A 21,587-nucleotide genomic window follows, 5' to 3' on the forward strand; every position below is an offset into this window, starting at 1 on the left:
CACATCATCAACTGCACATCCTATCACTCCAGTGTTAATGCTAAATTGTAAATATTTTGCCACTATGGCCTATTTATTTACTTACCTCCCTAATCTTACTACTCATTTGCGCACACTGTATATAGATTTTTCTATTGTGTTATTGACTGTACGTTTGTTTATCCCATGTGTAACTCTGTGTTGTTGTTTTTGTCACACTGCTTTGCTTTATCTTGGCCAGGTAGCAGTTGTAAATGAGAACTTGTTCTCAACTGACCTACCTGATTAAATAAAGGTGAAATAAAAATAAAACAAAACACTGACTAGGTGTCCCCCTTTCCTACTGCCTTGCAGAAACCAGTCCTTTGATCTACAATGACTATTTGTCAAAATGATGACTTTAACCAATCAATTAAACATTTGGGCAGAATCAGTACGCCTGAAGCACTGATGGCCTTCTCTTCCCCGCTGTGTTAAAAAGATACAATTAGACGAAAGGACCCTTTTAGGTATCCAAATCAAATATTTAAAAAGAATATGTTATAAAGTATTGAATTTGGCCCATAGATATGCATTGAATGGCAAAAAAGACAGTCAAAAAGTAAATCATACGGAACAATGTTTTGAAGTGTGTGTCCTAAATCTAGGAGATAAAAGAAAGCTCAGGTAATATATATATATATATATATATATATATATATATATATATTGTTTTTACACATTTAACCACTTTTTGGGGTTATGCACAAAACTACCTCCCATATTTCCATAATCAAATTTTAAAAAACGGTACTGGTTACATTCAGAGGAGTACCATGACACTTGCGGGGTTCATAGAGTGTTCGTGAGAATCTCCCCTTTCCATAGAGTGGTCATAATAGTTTATGATAAGAATGAACAAAAATTTAGGAGAGAGGATCAGACTTGAATGCAACGCTTAACTAGTTGCCTTGAACGCAGCTCCCTACTAACTCAACGAGCACCAGCTGTTACTAACTTCCAATCAGCTCCATGCATGTTGTAACACTTTAACTAGATGCTGTGAACGCAGCTTCTCAACAGAATAAGCTTTAACTCATTGCTAATCACCCTCCACCACTGCCACCCTACTTAAACCTGACCAAACCAACATTCTTGCTGTGTTCTGAAGTGCATGTCGCGTTGCACAACACTCTGCTTTACTAGCCTCATCAAGAGATTGCATCCTTTGCCATCACCACAGCAGCCTAACTCCCACAGCCTGACGATGTCTACCTGAGACTCCAAGCCAAACTCTAGGGTCCACACCCCTGGATCCTTCATCTGCAGCCTACGGCTTCATCTGGCCCATTCCCATTCCCCTCCTGAATCTTTCTCACATAATTTTCCTCAATAAATATTCTAAACCCATTTCAATGTCTTGTCTTTAAAACTTGTGAAGTAAGTCAAACTGTTCAGACGCTACAGACATTTTGGCGAGAAGACTGATCTTCAGGATGTCTCATGGTCTGACAAACACCTCTGTAGCTCGGCCACCTTCCACTGCAGATGCGGAACGCCGAAATAAGAGGCTGTAATGGATTAAGATTCAGCCCATACAAAAAAAACACATCTCTAGCTTAAATTGACGGATTTTGATGGTTAATTGTTTTTACTTAGATTGAGCCACCGGTATGTCAATTGACTCCAGGAGGTTTTAATGACCAGTGTGGTTGTCAACTGGTGCAATGAAATCTGAATTTAGGATCTGAGTGCTACAATTTTCACTTCACAATGGGTGAAATGGATAAATGCTGCATAATTCCCTTATTAAATCCATTCATTTGGTCACTGTATGGTATCAGAGCAGCACTCTACTGTGGTGTGATAGATTCACTGCGCTTTGGGAGTTTGTGTTTTCTCAGTTTCTATTTATAATGTGCACGTACACAACCAATTAATTAAGGCAGACTGTATAATATGTGTTTAGCAACAGGACTTGTGTTTCTGAGACTGTAGGCTAATTATGGACATCGAGTGTATCAGCATTTTGGGGATCTGGGAGATGTCATGTCAAACGTAATCAGTTTTCTTCCTTGTCAATAAAGGTGGTAATTGGGAGCATATTCAGTGTGCGGGTCTTTCTGTTCTTTTCAGATGTCTTGTCTGCACAAAACCTTCTGTACACGTCACATTTTGGTGACACAATAAATAGCATTAAAACAACGATTTGAATGCGTGTTTGTGTATGTTGACATAGCCATGGTGAATACTGGTGGAGAACGCAGTAATTCTTCCATGGGGATTGGCTCACCCACACAACCTTTTACACTGACTTTACATATCCATGGCAACTATTTTTCTCTCACAATGGGACAAGAGATGTCCGTTGACTCCATTGAGAGAATCCCACACTTCACAGGGTTAACCACAGGGAAAGGGTTTAATTATTGCAGTGGACTAAATCAGGGCCACACAGAGTGATTCTTGGAAGTCTTAAATAAATCTACTTTGAAACAAAAGTATACACCTCACACACATGGTTATGGGCTTAAAAGAAGAAGACATCTGTACCATGTTAGATATAGAGTAGAAATGTATACAATTTTGAGTTTGCACCCCAATATTACACTTTATATACCCCACAGAAGACTGAAATATAACAAAACCATTTGACATAGAAACACCGGATTTTCATTTATTTTACATTTTTATAATGTTTATTAATTATGAAATTATGAAAATTCCAACCTTGAGGCCATTAGAGGGTGATTTGGTCAGTTGACTGCAGGAAAGGGCTGCACTATGTCCAATGTCAACACTCTTGGTCAGAAAATTAATTAGTATGGGTCCACACTACAGTATGTCCAATACACTATGTCAAGCGTTCAAACTCCATACTAGTTAACACTCTTAGTCAGTAAATTAATTAGTATGGGTGTTCTGTGATCTGAGAGAGTTAAGATATATGGATTTGTATAGAAATTGCATCTTACTCACTTATCGCTCAGATACAGTATGTATCTCTCAGTAACTCTTCTGACCAACCTATTTTCAGCACTGCCTCACTCTCCAGTGTGACAGCTATGGTGGTGGTGGCTGCTATAGTCTTTTTTGTGACATGGTGGGCTTCTGCCCCAGCTTATACTTAATTCAGCATGTCTTCAGAGATCTTCTGTTCAGAGGGTTTCTGAAATGAATGCCCTTATACTTAATTCAGCATGTCTTCAGAGATCTTCTGCTCAGAGGGTTTCTGAAATGAATGCCCTTATACTTAATTCAGCATGTCTTCAGAGATCTTCTGCTCAGAGGGTTTCTGAAATGAATGCCCTTATACTTATACCGCATGTTTTATGTCTCAACTGTGCATTTAGGCATGAAATGTATATTTGGAGAGTAGAAGTAAGGATTTGGTTCTCACAGGGAATGGAAGTATTTTGTGTTTTATTAGGATCCCCATGAACTGTTTCCAAGACAGCTGCTACTCTTCCTGGGGTCCACACAGGAAACAAAATAACAAATAAAATACACAATATAATAACACCACATAACACAATGTATAATACAATACTTAATACAATACACAATACAATACAAAATATATTCAAATGTTCTGTGTCTCTTCACAGTCCCTGTTGTGTCGTAAGATGTTCTTTCAAAGGAAAAGGAGTCCATTGAATATGGCTTTTAGCTCAGGCGAGGTTGGACCAGTTTGAGAGAAGTGTGTTTAATTTCTGTCCTTTTGAAAGTGCATCTCAACAAACAAGATACATGTCTTTTTTATTGAATGACAGTCATTAACAAGCATCCTCTGCTAGCTTTCCATCCAACACACCTAAACCTCACATCACCGGGTTATTGTGCTTGCCATCATATTTCCCTGTAGTTCAACCCAATAGATCCCATTTCAGTGCCTTTGCTGGCCATGGGCTGTGTGCTATCCATTCAGAACACTTTGCCAAGTCAACATACTAAAATATTAATGTGTTGGAGCCTGGGGGCCATAGGGGAGTGAGCTGCTATCTCTCTAGGTAACGAGGAGCTTCTGAGGGGCCGGTAGGCCCCAGGCCCCTGGCCTCATCACCACCAATATAAGGATTGAAGATTCATAAAGGGGAATCGTGAGCAATAACCCGGCCAAGACATTAATGTGCTCTTATTAGGGAGGAGAGGAGAGACTGTAGAGACCAGCTCACTGAGACACTGACAGGAAAAGCACAGTCAGATAGTTAGCCTCAGACATGCGATAAAGGCACATTCTGCACAGATCAGAAGAGAATGGAACATAATAGAAGAGAAGAGAACAGGACAGATCAGAATGGAACAGAACAGAACATAAAAGATCAGAACACATCAGAAGAGAACAGGACAGATCAGAATGGAACAGAACAGAACATAAAAGATCAGAACACATCAGAAGGGAACAGAACAGAACTGAATGGAACAGAACAGAACATAAAAGATCAGAACACATCAGAAGGGAACAGAACAAAACTGAATGGAACAGAACAGAACATAAAAGATCCGAATGGAACAGAATAAAAAATAATGGAAAAGAACAGAACGGAACAGAGCAGAACAGAGCAGAACGGAACAGAGCAGAACATAACGTTGCAGAACAGAATCGAACATAACGGAACAGAACAGAATGGAACAGAACAGAATGGAACAGACTCAGAGCAGGCTCATACACAATCAGTTTGCTTGGTTCAGACTTCAGGAGAGAGAACAGATCATTTAGAAACAGAATCTCCTACTCCTCTCTAACCTGCAGTAGAGCCCTATAGGATCCCACTGCAGAGGAGGACATGCCTATTATACCTTATCCTCTGACAAAACAACAACAATCCTATTCTGGTATTCTAGAGAAGGAGCCTACCGTCCAGTTCCCTTCCTGTTGTTTACACAGTCATTCAAAGAACAGAAAACACAGTGGACAAACCACAAAAATAATCAACAATAGCTGATTGGTCCAATATAATCATCATCAGGTGAGGTCCCATAGGAAATTAAGTCGCTTTGGATAAAAGGGTCTGTTAAAAGGCGTATAATAATATTATTATTATTATTATTATTATTATTATATTACTCAGTGGTATGGACTGTGAAATAATTGGGGCATTTGGGAGGACTATTAAAGTAGAATACCATGCAGAGAAATGAATAAATGCATCAAATGAATCAATGTTCTAATGAATTCATTTGCTTTGAGCAAAGTGGCCCAACTTTCGTTTCTTTTTTGTCGAAGAACAACTTAGTTTTGTATCAATTCTGCTGTGCTATTTTAACTGTGTTAAAATATTGTTTGGAAGTAAACCTATGGACTGGTCATGACATTCCTCATCATTAGTAGCTTTCAGCATTTTTGTTTTAAAGTAAACAATTACTGGTCGTACTTGGATTGGACACTTGTCATATGGTTTTACAGAGCCTTACTATGATGCATTTCCTGAGCTCCCTGTGTGCACAGGCAGTAGTCATGTCTAGCCATTTGCAGCATGGCCTTTCTATGTCTGGACTTTCTATTGATTTGCTACATTATGAAATTCACATATCTTATTAACCATCCATCATGGCAGCAACAAAGCCCTGACCTATAGGCTCAACTAATTATAGCATGATACAGTAGGAAAGACATTTGAAAGGGCGATTGGAAAATAAGTTCACGTCATATGTATTACAAATAAAAATTTTGTCTCCGGTCAATTCACTAAATATATTTTTCTCAATATGTCAGATCAATGGTCAGCCTCCAGCTCCTGAAGTTGCATGGGAGAAGTGTATGTACTATGTTTTATAATGTCAACACTTACCCTCCTTCTTCCCCCCTGCTGATAGGTTCCTGCTGGAGACTGTGGTTTGTGCTTCACAACCTGTCTGGCCAGAGAAAGACCAACTCCCTCAGTAGCAGCAGCGTTTCCATTCCTTCTTCAAAGCGCTAGCTGCTGTGCTTCTGTTTACAATGAGGGCGAACACAGCTCTGTATGGGTTAGCGCCACACAATTATGCCCACCGGAAGCAATCACAGGATGGCAAGGTGAGAGGGAGAGAAGGTTGCATGGGGATGGAACACGCACCAGAGACATGTAAGATGCTAGGGTGGTAGTAGACTGAGTGAACCCATGGTAACCAGATTCAGACCTCTCAAACATGATCACTACCTACAGTTTCTACGCCAAACAGGACCTATTGTTCAAAACCCAATAGAAAAGTAGGCCTGTATATCATGTGTGTGGGGTGAATCATAATGAACATGTGAAAATGCATCCCAGTGCCCTGTGCCTGAAGAAATTGATGGGGAATATTGTCTCATTGTGATAATGGTATAAATGAATCACAAAATGATCAAGGTTTTTCTCTTTCCTCTGCTATATTATTAAACTATGAATGCTGATTAATTTGCATATTCAAGAAATTATCATCAGACGTCATTCAACAGAAATACTTAAATATCTTTTAAACTGTAAATATTCAGATCATCGTAAATGGCAGGCCTTTATCTTAGCGTATTGTTCTTGTAGTGAATCTCTGAAGAAAACAACCACCTACTGTGTCTTATTAAAAGTTCCAAAAAACAGGGTCTTTTGTCACTGAATGGGCTCTATTCAATCCGCATTGTGGAAATTCAGCTTTACAGCATGATTGAAATGTTAAGGTAGTGTTCCAGATTTGGGAGTGACTACATTCCTGGTAAACGCTGCTTATATCGCCTCAATTGGAAATTACTTTTACATTTCTATCGCGAAATCTGTAACACTTCAGCTTTTGACCTTTTGAAATGCACAAAGAAAATATAGAGCCACTTTATGAAGCCAGGTCTGACTGTAAACAGGAGCCACAACAAGGCCAGAGTCGAAGCTCATCTACATGTCCATGAGTTTTGGCAATGATGTGCAGCCTACCCATAATACAGCCATTATAGCTCTGAAGGCTGAGTGTTTGAAGATGACTGGAGAACAGCACGCACTGAGAGCAGTCATTAATGACACATGACTCTACACAGGAAGAGCCAGGTGCAGGAGGCAGGCCATTCAGCTGGCTTTGGGAAGGGAAGGAGTGGGAACTATGGGGAGAATGCAGAAGTGATGAAAGACAGGGAGGTGTCATCTTCTAAAAGCCTTTACTCTTCGGCAAATAGTAACCTGGTCTCTAGGCTCACTGCTAGAGCTGGTAGACAAGACTGGGCATAGCAATAAAGACTAACTCATAGCTGGGGTGTTAGTAGAAAATTGCCCTGGTGACATTTTCAGTGATCTCAGAGCCGTAGCTCCAACACCAAAACTTTAAAGCAGAGGTGTCGAACATTGTAAATGTATGTGGTCTATGCAACTAAATGACTAAAACCAAATCTAAACGGTGTAGAAATGATAAAGGACCTACATTCATACAGTTTCTTGACTGTGTCCAGCTCTCTAATAATCACTGAAATGAAATATAGACAGTCAGGGAGTATTGAAAATTCCCAAAACGATGGATAGAAGACTATGTTTTGACGGCAAGGAAATATAACTCATTTTCAGTGCGGCCCTCCGGACCTCGTTGAAGACCGAATGCTCCCCCTGGGGCAAAATGAGTTGGACACCCCTGCTTAAAGGCTAGATCTGACAGGGAGATGAAGCCTTACCTTGGAGTGGTACCTGGCGGTACACCGTGGCATTTGCCTGTCACACAGAGGAAGAGAGGCAGAAAAGGTCAGGAGACAGAGAGCGGTTTAAACCCCACCACCCCCCCAGTCCCCTTCATCCACAGGGTGGTGTACTCTGCCATTTATCACTGTTTGTCTCGGCGGATGCCTCGCTCAGCCCCCCACCATGGATATTTAATGTCTGTATCGGCAAGTGTCTGTCCCACAATTCATAGTAAATCTTTCATAAGTGTGCAATGTAGGCCTCAGTGTTTGTTACCATGGCTCCAGCGGCAGGATATAACGCCGGCATCACCACTACAGCTAAGACTAATTTATAAAGACATGCATTGCATGCTTACTGTATTGAAATACAAGTGTTCTTTCGCTTTTGAAATTCAAGAAAGGAATGCAACTCTTGTATTTTGACATTTAATTTACATTTGAGGTTGAACCTTACTTTAACGAAGAAAGTCTATCTGATATTTGTTCTCTTAAATCTATGACATCCCTGGTAAACCTGTGGCTGAACAGTAACTCAGGTACAGGGCTGATTTGACAGAGGCACATTTATAATCAAGGCTCTTTCTCCCCCTGTTGGCTGTTCTGATACAGTGCAGCTGGGATGTGGCTCATCTCGAAAGGGCAGCCTGGTGTCATAGACTAGACACAACATAGTAAAAGTACATCCAGAACACCTAAATTAGTATGAGACGGTATGTTAAGTTTGGTGTGGTTGGGTTGTAAATGGGCATATAACGCAAACGTCTAACAGGTTGCTTGTTCGAATGTCATCACAAACAACTTTTAAACTACTTAGCATGTTAGCCTTCTCCTAAACCTTTAACATAACTCCTAAACTTAACCCTAAACCAGATAATGTAATTTTTAAAATGTATTTTAAAACGTATTATTTTTTACCCCTATTTATCCCCAATTTTGTGGTATCCAATTGGTAGTTATGGTCTTGTCTCATCACTGTAACTCTCGTACGGACTCGGGAGAGGCGAAGGTCGAGAACCGTGCGTCTTCCGAAACACAACCCAACCAAGCTGCACTGCTTCTTGACACAATTCCCACTTAACCCGGAAGCCAGCCGCACCAATGTGTCGGAGGAAACACCGTACACGTGGCGATCGTGTCAGCGTGCACTGCGCCAGGCCCGCTATAGGTGTCACTAGTGCGCAATGGGTCAAGGACATCCCTGCCGGCCAAACCCTCCCCTAACCAAGGCGACGCTGGGCCAATCGTGCACCACCGTATGGGTCTCACGGGCACGGCCAGCTGCGACAGAGTCTGGAATGAACCCAGAATCTCTAGTGGCACAGTTAGCACTGTGATGCAATGCCTTAGACAACTGCGCCATTCGGGAGGCCCTAGCCTAGCTAACGTTAGCCAACTAGCTAATGTTAGCCACCTAGCTAGAATTCGTAATATATTTTGCAAATTTGTACATTTGTGCATGTTGCAAATTTGTTACATTTAATACTAATTGGAATTTGGAACATATCATATGAAATGGGTGAAGGACATCCACAAATGAATACATACCGTACAAAACGTTACACATAAAAAATACGTGTCTCAGATTTACAAGAATATTACAAAATGCTCTGAGACTCTCTAAACCTGGAGCTGGGAGGTGGCGCATCTCTCTAAACCTGGAGCTGGGAGGTGGCTCATCTTTCTAAACCTGGAGCTGGGAGGTGGCGCATCTCTCTAAACCTGGAGCTGGGAGGTGGCTCATCTCTCTAAACCTGGAGCTGGGAGGTGGCTCATCTCTCTAAACCTGGAGCTGGGAGGTGGCTCATCTCTCTACACCTGGAGCTGGGAGGTGGCTCATCTTTCTAAACCTGGAGCTGGAAGGTGGCTCATCTCTCTAAACCTGGAGCTGGGAGGTGGCTCATCTCTCTAAACCTGGAGCTGGGTACTCACTTTCATACTCAATGATTATTTTGTTGAGAGCTATATGAAACAATGGCTTCTACAATCATCTAGAAGTGCTTTATGCTTGAACTAGATCATTTTATACAAGTGGGCAAATCATTGGACAGGACAAGACAGTACATGTCTATAGAAACGGTGGGAGATGAGCAAAAAGACATTCACAAAATTATTTATCACGTTTACTTTTATGGTAAAGGTGATTTATTCCAAAATAGTAATATGTTGTAGAGGCAAAAGAAGAAAGAGAGAGGACTGATAAAATGACAGAGAGAACATCTACATATGACTTTGGAAAGAGTCTTGTCTGACATTCTTATCAAAATACAACGACAAAAGAAACAAAATATGTAATTATTCACACTCAACGAGGCGTGTTTAAGACTCTACATGTCTTACAATGGAATAAAAAGTCACAACAGATTTGTGTCTTGAAAATAATAATGTATTGAGGCATACAAAAACTTGGAATGATTGTTCACCTGTGCTTTGTCTTGGAATATAATTGTCAAATTAACAAACTAAACACAGGATAAAATATTTTCTATAAATTACTTGGTTGGTATTTTCATTCCATAATGTTTCAAAACAATCAACACTGATAATTCCAAAAAAGTCTTACTGTGTATACGGAGCTACTTTGTACAACCTGTATGGAGTATTGTGGTTCAACCAGCAGGATTACAATGCTCAAATCAACTGGACAGTGAAGTTTGGAGACCTGCCTTAATGATACATGAATGCTGGAGTGAAACTCAACTCTCTGATGCGGATAAAGAAATTGGGGGCAGGAAAAATGCCAAATGCAAATTCCTTTTGATGCCCTAGACTGGAGGCCTGGACTGAAGTGGCTCTTTCTAAGATCTGTAAGTGCTCTTTAAAACATGGTTATCATCATCATTTGGCCACATTTTGAAGTCTAGGGTCACTACCAGTGAAGTCTTCTGACTGAGAAATGTTAGACATGCAAGAGTGAAAGTGTTATCAGTGCTAGCTAGTAAAGCCAATACAACTGTAGTATAAAGACAAAAACAACATTGTAAAAAAACATGTGTGTGATTGGGAAGTTGTGGTGTACTGTATAGTGTTGGTTACATAGTAATACATTGGCCTGCTGAGTGAGGAGGCTACTATAAGACTAATGACTGACGCTGGTCTCGTCCTCAGCCCAGTGATCCACAGTAATGGAGTCTCTGGAGAATCTCTCATCTCCCTCCAACACACAGGTGCTGTATCCATCACACTGACTGCCAACCCAGGCTAAATCAACACTGACAGTCTGCTTCTCCTTCCTCCCCCCAGCCCTAACAAAGATAAACACAGATAGACAGCAGAGCCCCCTAGCAGGGCTGGACATTACAGGCACGGATCTCCTTCCTGTCCTTGCAGCTGGTGACCTGTGCAGGGGCACTCTTGGCTCTCTTCTTCACAGCCATTAAGCGCTCCTGGATCCCCCCACCGCAGTACTTGGAACAGTCCGTCCAACTGGACCAGGGCTTCATCTTACAACCTGTGGGAACAAGTCAATGAGACGAGAGAGGGGGGTTAGAATAATACAAAATGCTCTGAGACCAGGTTGGGTTTCAGGTGGCTTTACTTAGTAAGCCAAATCAATCATGCACCAAATATTTTACTTGATTATGACATATTAATTAATGTGAGCAAGCACAAGTGAGACATATCAAATGTGCAATGTTCAAGCCTTAATTTCATGACCAATCATTTTTAGCCTTACATTAGACTGAACAATCATCCATGCTCCAGAGAGCATGGAGTCCCAGTCCGCTCCCTACCGCCCTTAATTAGTGATGATGATTGGTGGGTGGTGTGGGTTGTGGTGGTGGAGGGGGAGGGGTATTCTTCCAGCCCCAGCCAGATCTGTGGGGGTATTTGTCACCGTCACCAGCTCATTAGCCACGGGTTAAAGAAACCTGTCTCTGTGGGGAGGCAACAGTCCAAAGCCCACCCTGACTGCTCTGCCTCTACCCGCTGGGAGCATCATGACGGCCATCTGTGAGCAGGCCCAGTCACTTTATCAACCTGACAGGGCTGATCAGCACTGAGTGTAGCAGCTTTAACACAGCCAGCCAGGCAGGGAGGGAGGGAGGGAGGAGAGGGCAGCATCATCTCAGGACTTGGGCGGATGGATTAAGAGTGAGCTGCATGAGAAATTTGACATGAGGCATATCCGGACTGAGCTAAAGGGTAGTGCTGCCGCTTTCAAGCTGCGGAACTCCAACTCTCTTATTAGATATTCCGCTATGCCCTCAGACAAACCATCAAACATGCAAAGCGTAAATACAGGACTAAGATTGAATCCTACTACACCGGCTCCGATACTCGTCGGATGTGGCAGGGCTTGCAAACTATTACGGACTACAAAGGGAAGACCAGATGCAAGCTGCCCAGTGACACAAGCCTACCAGACGAGCTAAATAACTTCTATGCGTGCTTCAAGGCAAGCAACACTGAAGCATGAATGAGAGCACCAGCTGTGCCGGACGACTTTGTGATCACGCTCGACGTAGCCAATGTGGGTAAGACCTTTAAACAGGTCAGCATTCACAAGGCCACAGGGCCAGATGGATTACCAGGACACGTACTACGAGCATGTGCTGACCAACTGGCAAGTGTCTTCACTGGCGTTTTCAACCTATCACTGGCAGGTTGAGTCTGTAATATCTACAGTGGCTTGCGAAAGTATTGACCCCCCTTGGCATTTTTCCTATTTTGTTACCTTACAACCTGGAATTAAAATCAATTTTTGGGGGGTTGTATCATTTGATTCATACAACATTCCCACCACTTTGAAGATGCAAAATATGTTTTATTGTGAAACAAACAAGAAATAAGACAAAAAATAACAGAAAACTTGCATATAACTTTTCACCCCCACAAAATCAATACTTTGTAGAGCCACCTTTTGCAGCAATTACAGCTGCAAGTCTTTTGGGGTATGTCTCTATAAGCTTGGCACATCTAGCCACTTGGATTTTTGTCCATTCTTCAAGGCAAAACTTCTCCAGTTGGATGGGTTCCGCTGGTGTACAGCAATCTTTAAGTCATACCACAGATTCTCAATTGGATTGAGGTCTGGGCTTTGACTAGACCATTCCAAGACATTTAAATGTTTCCCCTTAAACCACTCAAGTGTTGCTTTAGCAGTATGCTTAGGGTCATTGTCCTGCTGGAAGGTAAACCTCTGTCCCAGTCTCAAATCTCTGGAAGACTGAAACAGGTTTCCCTCAAGAATTTCCCTGTATTTAGCACCATCCATCATTCCTTCAATTCTGACCAGTTTCCCAGTCCCTGCCGATAAAAAACCTCCCCACAGCTTGAAGCTGTCTTTTTTCTGGCCACTCTTCTGTACATCTCCACAACTTTGTCCTTGATCTGTTTGGAGAGTTCCTTGGTCTTCATGGTGCCGGTTGCTTGGTGGTGCCGGTTGCTTAGTGGTGTTGCAGACTCTGGGGCCTTTCAGAACAGGCGTATATATACTGAGATTATGTGACACAGGTGGACTTTAACTAATTATGTGACTTCTGAAGGTAATTGGTTGCACCAGATCTTATTTAGGGGCTTCATAGCAAAGTGGGTTTTTTTTTTCGAACTGTTTGAATTTTTTAAATTTCACTTCACCAATTTGGACTATTTTGTGTATGTCCATTACATGAAATCCAAATAAAAATCAAGTTAAATTACAGGTTTTAATGCAACAAAATAGGAAAAACGCCAAGGGGGATGAATACTGATGATGAAGATATAAAATGTGTATATACAGTATATTTGCCACACAGGTGATGATGATGACTGACCTGGCTGTTCCTCCACTGCTGCGTCCCGTCCTTGCTGTTTTCCCCTCCTCTTCTCCTTCCCGCCGCCCACCTCTCCCCCCCGCCGTCTCTTCTTCTCCTCGCTGGCCCTGGAGCCCCGTTTGCACTTCCTGATCTTACACTTCTTCCTCTGGACCGTCTCAGAGCAGGGCTCCCCTCCAAACTGGGGCTCTAGCTTCACCATGCGCGTCCTGATGGTGTGGCCTTTGCCGCAGGACTTATTACACTCGGACCACTCCGTCCACTCTGACACCATGCAGTCCATAGCTGGGGAGAGATCGGGGGGGGGGGGTTAAAGAAGTGGAAGTAACTGACTCTGTCCTTATTTGTTTATTCAGATCCCCATTAGCTTTTGCAGAAGTGGCAGCTACTCTTCCTGGGGTCCAAAAAAACACAAAACATGACAAGTAGAAAAACACTGAGACAAGACAGTCACACACATTTAAAAGACAACGATATACAAACACTACAACAACAAAAATACATAACACATAATGTGTGTTAGTGTGTTAGTGTGTCTGTGTGTGCTTGTGTTTGTGTGTGTGTGTCCTCATAGTCCCCGCCGTTCCATGAGTTATTGTTTAATCTGTTTTTTAAATGTAATTTTGCTGTTTGTTTGAGTAATTAGAGATGGAAGGGAGTTGCATGAGATCATGGTACTCTATAAAAGTGTGGGTTGCTGTGAATCCGTTTTGGACTTGGGGACTGTGAAGTGACCCCTGGTGGCAGGTCTTGTGGGGTATGTATGGGTGTCTAGGTTGAATATTATTTAATTATGCAGAAAATCTGGACTTTTTGTCACAGTAATATTTCAAATACAAACTAGAATAAAACCAGTCAATGTCTCATCAACCCTCAACCAGGAAAGACTGGCATGCATGTTGTTGATGTTAGTTCTGTATGTGCAGTTAAGGGCAAGGCGTGCTGCTCTGTTCTGAGCAAGCTGCAGCTTTGTTAGGTCTTTCTTTGCTGCACTTAACCATATTACTGGACAGCAATCAAGATGGGACAATACCAGAGCCTGAATAACTAGTACAGTTGATTTTTGTTTTTATAACAGACATACCCCTCCCCAACTTCACAACCACTTTGTCAATATGACTTGACCATGATAATGAGGTTTAGGTCTTAGAGAATGTTTTGAAACAAACACAATACTTTTTGTTTTAGATATATTTAAGACCAGTTTATTATTGATCACGCATTTTGATACTGACTGTAACTCCTTATTTATAATTTCAGTGAGCTCACTGGCTTTGGTTGCTGACATGTAGAGTATGAAATCATCAGCATACATAGTCATAGTGGCTAAATACAGGGGGTACCGCTTTGTGTAAGACCAGCGGCAAATCATTTGTAAAAATAGAGAAGACTGCCCTGAGGGACACCGCACTGTGCATATCTGATGTTATAGACGCTTTCATTGAAGAACACTCTCTGGGTTCTATTGGATAAAAAACTATCCAACCATGTGATGGGAGGTCATGTAATAGCAATTTAGTGTTTTCAATAACATCAAAGGCTGCACTGAAATCTAACAATACAGCTCCAACTATCTTATTATTATCCATTTATTTTAACCAATCATCCGTCATCTGAGTCAGTGCAATACAAATCAGTGCCCTTCTCTATATGCATGCTGAAAGTCAGTAGTTAACTTGTTCTTGGAAAAATAGCATTGTATTTGGTCAAACACAATCCTCTCCATCAGTTTACTAAGAACAGGCAGCAATCTGATTGGGCGGCTGTTAAAGGCCAGCAAAGGGTGCTTTAGTATTTTTAGGCAGTGGAATTACTTTAGCTGCCTCCCACGCCTGTCAACAAACAGACTCCTTTAGGCTTTGGTTAAGATATAGCAAACAGGGGTGGCAATACAGCCTGCTACCATTCTCAATGCTACCATTCTCAATAGTTTCCCATCAATAGTTTCCCATCATCACATTACTAGTGAAATAGTCATTGAAATTATTGGCAATATCAAAAGATTCTGTTATAAATAACTCATTAACTTCAATGAACGCTGGAGATTAATTGGGCTTTTCTGCCCATTATAACATTTAAGGTAATCCACAGTCTTTTTCTATTGTTTTGTAAGTCATTTATCTTTGTTTTGTAATATTTCCTATTTTTGTTAAGTTTAGTCACAAAATGTCTCAATTCACAGTATGTCATCCAATCAGCTGAGCAGCCTGACTTGTTTGCCACCTCTTTTTCATCACTTCTTTAAAACATACAATTGCGACGGAACATTTTTATCAGTGTGTGTATCAGATTGTACACAGATCATGTGTTCAGCATACATGCTTCTCTTCTCATAACCAATTGGGTTTATGCAAGTGACTGACTGATGGTGCATGGAAAGAATCCTCACTATCAGTATAAGCAATTTTGCAGTATGCCCAGAACATTGCTCTGGGAACCGAAAGGGATATCTCAGTGTCAAGGTCTCAGCTTGGAGAGAAGAAGCCTTATGAGGTATTGGTCAGTCACGTGCAGGAACCAATGATAATGATGAATATTGAATCAAGTAAATCATGCAAATATAACTTGTATGGATGCAACGGTACAGTGGGCCCACGGTTTGGTATGTAGTATCATGGTTTGTGGGCCATGGTAATGGTACGGTTTCGGTATCTTTATATTTAAGAAAAAAATAAAATCACCCATTAAACAATTTACTCTTATTTTGTCTATTGACAAATAAAACTTTCCATTCAGAAAAATGGCAGCATGACTGACTAGGCCTGGTTTATGTCTCTACTGTATGAAATCAAGAGGAGAAAAACACAAAAATGAAAAGTGCTTCTTAGCTTTGACAACCTGAAGCTCTTCATCTCCCAATCCAGTACATAGTGAACCGTCACAGAGAGGTAGCTTTGAGTTGCTCTGGAGGGCCAACTATCAGTGGAGAGAGCTAGATAGGGTGCCTGTGTCAATTCACTTTCAATTTCTCTCTGTGATGTTTCAGAGTTTGGGAATTACTTTGCTGCTGAAATGTGTGCGGGAGGGGACATTGTAACGCGGTTACATTGTTTTCATCAGGTGACGAAATCCAGAGTCAGTAATCACTGAATAGGCCTGCAAGTCTTTGGCTATGAATACTCCCACTGCTTTCATTATTTCTTTATGTTTTTCTGAATTTGTCGCAAATTGTTGTTGTTTATGGACTTCTTACCCTCGTCTTCGTATTGAACTCTGAATGCAAAATGATCCCTCACAGCGGATTTAGTTTCTCCCCTCTTCACCGGACCCCTTTGGGGAGGTTTCCTACTGAGATGTCATTCCAAATTGTCCATTGGTTGTTTAAGTGGGAGGAGGTTGCGGTCACTGCGGTAGCCACGTTTTGAGACATTGCTGTGGAGTAAAGTTTGTCAGCCCTCAGGAGCCCCCTAACTACCACAAGCCGCGCGTCTGGTTCTGTGGATCTGAATGTAAATACAACATGCGTGTAGTCTGCAGCGCAATAAACAAAGTTTTGGAAATGAAAGGAAAATGACAGGCATACCGTAATTCTGTGGTTCACGTGTGCGTATTGAACCATAGGGGGCGTACCAAACGGTTCGATAACATACTGTGTACCGGTGCATCCCTAATAACTTGTCAGTGTTAGCATGTTAATAAGAGAACTGAAGGGACCGCCCTGGCAGAGCTCCCGATGACGTGTACTATGGTGCATTGAGTTTGTTGGAACCTCTCCAGTTTGCTGATAATAAAGAATGATTCATTTAAGTTTACAAAATGTTTCAATTCATCATCGATACATGGGGCTCAAACAGTTCTCACAGTTGATTTTTTAACAGGTGCATGTCAACAATTGGCATTAATCATTTTACAAATACTTACAGTGCTGCATGTGCATACACTTCCTCATACACATTTTATTTATTTTTATTTCACCTTTATTTAACCAGGTAGCCTAGTTGAGAACAAGTTCTCATTTGCAACTGCGACCTGGCCAAGATAAAGCAAAGCAGTTCGACATATACAACAACACAGAGTTACACATGGAATAAACAAACACACAATCAATAATACAGTAGAAAAATCTATATACAGCATGTGCAAATTAGGTAGGATAAGAGAGGTAAGGCAATGAATAGGCCATGGTGGCAAAGTAATTACAATATAGCAATTAAACACTGGAATGATAGAATGTGCAGAAGATGAATGTGCAAGTTGAGAATACTGGGGTGCAAAGGAGCAAGATAGATAGATAGATAAATAAATAAATACAGTATGGGGATAGGTAGATTGGAAGGGCTATTTACAGATGAGCTATGTACAGGTGCAGTGATCTGTGAGCTGCTCTGACAGCTTGTGCTTAAAGCTAGTGAGGGAGGTAAGAGTCTCCAGCTTCATAGATTTTTGCAGTTCATTCCAGTCATTGGCAGCAGAGAACTGGAAGGAGAGGCGGCCAAAGGAAGCTTTGGCTTTGGGGGTGACCAGTGAGATATACCTGCTGGAGCGCGTGCTTTGGGTTGGTGCTGCTATGGTGACCAGTGAGATGAGATAAGGCGGGGCTTTACCTAGCAGAGACTTATAGATGACCTGGAGCAAGTGGGTTTGGCGGCGAGTACGAAGTGAGGGCCAGCCAACGAGATCATACAGGTCATAGTGGTGGGTAGTATACGGATGGCACTATGATAGACTGCGTGTTGGAGGCTATTTGGTAAATTACTTCACCGAAGTCGAGGATCAGTAGGATGGTCAGTTTTATGAGGGTATGTTTGGCAGCATGAGTGAAGGAGGCTTTGTTGTGAAATAGGAAGCAGATTCTAGATTTAGTTTTAGATTGGAGATGTTTAATGTGAGTCTGGAAGGAGAGTTTACAGTCTAACCAGACACCTAGGCATTTGTAGTTGTCCACATATTCTAAGTCAGGTGCGGGCAGCGATCGGTTGAAGAGCATTCATTTATTTTTTACTTGTATTTAAGAGCAGTTGGAGGCCACGGATGGAGAGTTGTATGGCATTGAAGCTCATCTGGAGGTTAGTTAACACAGTGTCCAACGAACAGCCAGAGGTATACAGATTGGTGTCGTCTGCGTAGAGGTGGATCAAAGAATCACCAGCAGCGAGAGCGACATCATTGATGTAAACAGAGACGAGAGTTGGTCCGAGAATTGAACCCTGTGGCGCTCCCATAGAGACTGCCAGAGGTCCGGACAACAAGCCCTCCGATTTGACATACTGAACTCTATCGGAGAAGTAGTTGGTGAACCAAGCGAGGCAGTCATTTTAGAAACCAAGGCTGTTGAGTCTGCCAATAAGAATGTTGTGATTGACAGAGTCGAAAGCCTTAGCCAGGTCGATGAATACGGCTGCACAGTAATGTCTCTTATCGATGGCAGTTATGATATCATTTAGGACCTTGAGCGTGGCTGAGGTGCACCCATGACCAGCTCTGAAACCAGATTGCATAGCGGAGAAGGTACGGTGAGATTCGAAATGGTTGGTGATCTGTTTATTAACATGGCTTTCAAAGACCTTAGAAAGGCAGGGTAGAATAGATATAGGTCTGTAGCAGTTTGGGTCTAGAGTGTCTCCCCCTTTGAAGAGGGGGATGACTGCGGCAGCTTTTCAATCTATGGGAATCTCAGACGATATGAAAGAGAGGTTGAACAGGATAGTTATAGGGGTTGCAATAATTTCAGCAGGTAATTTTAGAAAGAGAGAGTCCAGATTGTCTAGCTCGGCTGATTTGTAGGGGTCCAGATTTTGCAGCTCTTTCAGAACATCAGCTATCTGGATTTGGGTAAAGGAGAAGTTCGGGAGGTTTGGGCGAGTTGCTGTGGGGAGTGCAGGGCTTTTGACCGGGGTAGCGGTAGCCAGGAGGAAAGCATGGCCAGCCGTAGAAAAATGCTTATTGAAATTCTCAATTATTTTGGATTTATTGGTTGGGTTGTGTAGTGGAGGACGCATGACTTTCAACCTTCGTCTCTCCAGAGCCTGTAAGGGAGTTGTAGCGATGAGACAAGACAGTAGCTACTAAACAATTGGATACCACGAAAACGGGGTACATTTTTTTTTTTTTAAGTTGCATATCACAGGGGCTATTTGATGCAAATGCAGAAGGCCACAGGATGTTTTTGTGCTGTTCAAGGGCAGAGAGGTCTGGAGTGAACCAAGGGCTATATCTATTCCTAATTCTACATTTTTTTAATGGAGCATGCTTATTTAAGATGGCGAGGAAGGCACTTATAAAGAATAACCAGGCATCCTCTACTGACGGGATGAGGTCAATGTCATTACAGGATACCCCGGAAAGGTCAATTAGAAAGGCCTGTTCGCAGAAGTGTTTTAGGGAGTGTTTGACAGTGATAAGGGGTGGTCGTTTGACCGCAGACCCATTACTGATGCAGGCAATAAAGCAGTGATTGCTGAGATCTTGGTTGAAAACAGCAGATGTGTATTTGGAGGGCAAGTTAGTCAGGATGATATCTATGAGGGTGCCCGTGTTTACGGATTTGGGGTTGTACCTGGTAGGTTCATTGATAATTTGTGTGATATTGAGGGCAGCAAGCTTAGATTGTAGGACGGCCGAGGTGTTAAGCATGTCCCAGTTTAGGTCACCTAGCAGCACAAGCTCAGAAGATAGATGGGGAGCAATCAATTCACATATGCTGTCCAGGGTACAGCTGGGGGCAGAGGGTGGTCTATTTCAAGCGTTATCGGTGAGAGACTTGTTTCTGGAAAGGTGAATTTTTAGAAGTAGAAGCTCGAATTGTTTTGGTACAGACCTGGATAGTAAGATAGACCTCTGCAGGCTATCTCTATAGTAGATTGCAACACCGCCCCCTTTGGCAGTTCTATCTTGCTGGAAAATGTTATAGTTAGGGATGGAAATTTCAGGGTTTTTGGTGGTTTTCCTAAGCCAGGATTCAGACACGGCTAAGACATCTGGGTTGGCAGAATGTGGTAAAGCAGTGAATAAAACAAAATTAGGGAGTAGGCTTCTAATGTTAACATGCATTAAACCAAGCTTTTACGGTTACAGAAGTCAACAAATGAGAGCACCTGGGGAGTAGGAGTGGAACTAGGCACTGCAGGTCCTGGATTAACCTCAACATCACCAGAGGAACAGAGGAGAAGTAGGATAAGGGTATGGCTAAAGGCTATAAGAACTGGCCGACTAGCACATTCGGAACAGAGAGTAAAGGGAGCAGGTTTCTGGGCACGATAGCATAGATTCAAGGCATAATGTACAGACAAAGGTATGGTAGGAAGAGAGTACATTGGAGGTAAACCTTGGCATTGACTAATGAAGAGAGAGATATAGTCTCTAGACGCAGATGAGCAGGGACCCTGGGCATCTTTCTTTTGGGTGTTTTTCAGAGTCAGTAGAAAGGCCTCTTTAGTGTCCTAAGTTTTCATAACTGTGACCTTAATTGCCTACTGTCTGTAAGCTGTTAACGACCGTTCCACGGGTGCATGTTCATGAATTATTTTTGGTTCATTGAACAAGCATGGAAAACAGTGTTTAACCCATTAGATACTCTATAGGCATTCAATTGAAAATACCCACATCAAAAAATCCCACATCCTGGAGGGATTTTCCTCAGGTTTTCGCCTGCCATATCAGTTCTGTTATATTCACAGACATTATTTATTAAACTTTAGAGTGTTATCTATCCAAATATACCAATTATATGCATATCCTAGATTTTGGGCCTGAGTAACAGGCAGTTTACTTTAGGCACGCTTCTTCTCATCCAGACGTCGAAATACTGCCCCCAAGCCATAAGAAGTTAAATAAAGGTTTAATAAAAAAAAAATAAAAAAAAATACCTGACAATACATGCCACCAGAGGTCTCTTCACAGTCCCCAAGTCCAGAACAGACTATGAGAGGTGCCCAGTACACATAGAGCCATGACTACATGGAACACCTTGTGGAACAGCAGGGACATGCATACAGATGCTAACACATGCACTTTACACACGTACACATGGATGTTGTATTGTAGATACAGTGGGGCAAAAAAGTATTTAGTCAGCCACCAATTGTGCAAGTTCTCCCACTTAAAAAGATGAGAGAGGCCTGTAATTTTCATCATAGGTACACTTCAACTATGACAGACAAAATGAGAAAAAAAATCCAGAAAATCACATTGTAGGATTTTTAATGAATTTATTTGCCAATTAATGGTGGAAAATAAGTATTTGGTCAATAACAAACATTTATCTCAATATTTTGTTATATACCCTTTGCTGGCAATGACAGAGGTCAAATGTTTTCTGTTAGTCTTCA

At 41.8% G+C, this 21,587-nt stretch overlaps 1 protein-coding gene across 1 annotated transcript in view; it reads right to left on the reverse strand.

Annotated features, from left to right (window-relative positions):
* Positions 1–9,674: 9,674 nt before the first annotated feature.
* LOC139374744 (spondin-1-like) overlaps positions 9,675–21,587 on the reverse strand; it is a 135,812-nt gene continuing 123,899 nt past the window's right edge. Inside the window, exons 15-16 of the mRNA XM_071115873.1 lie at positions 13,321–13,605; positions 9,675–11,015 (exon numbers count right to left, since the gene is read on the reverse strand). Coding sequence (XP_070971974.1) covers positions 10,846–11,015; positions 13,321–13,605 — 455 coding nt within the window. The 3' untranslated portion in view covers positions 9,675–10,845. The remainder of the gene's footprint in view (positions 11,016–13,320; positions 13,606–21,587) is intronic.

The sequence above is a fragment of the Oncorhynchus clarkii genome, chromosome 2 (assembly GCF_045791955.1).
Source record: "Oncorhynchus clarkii lewisi isolate Uvic-CL-2024 chromosome 2, UVic_Ocla_1.0, whole genome shotgun sequence".
NCBI classification, from domain to species: Eukaryota; Metazoa; Chordata; class Actinopteri; order Salmoniformes; family Salmonidae; genus Oncorhynchus; species Oncorhynchus clarkii.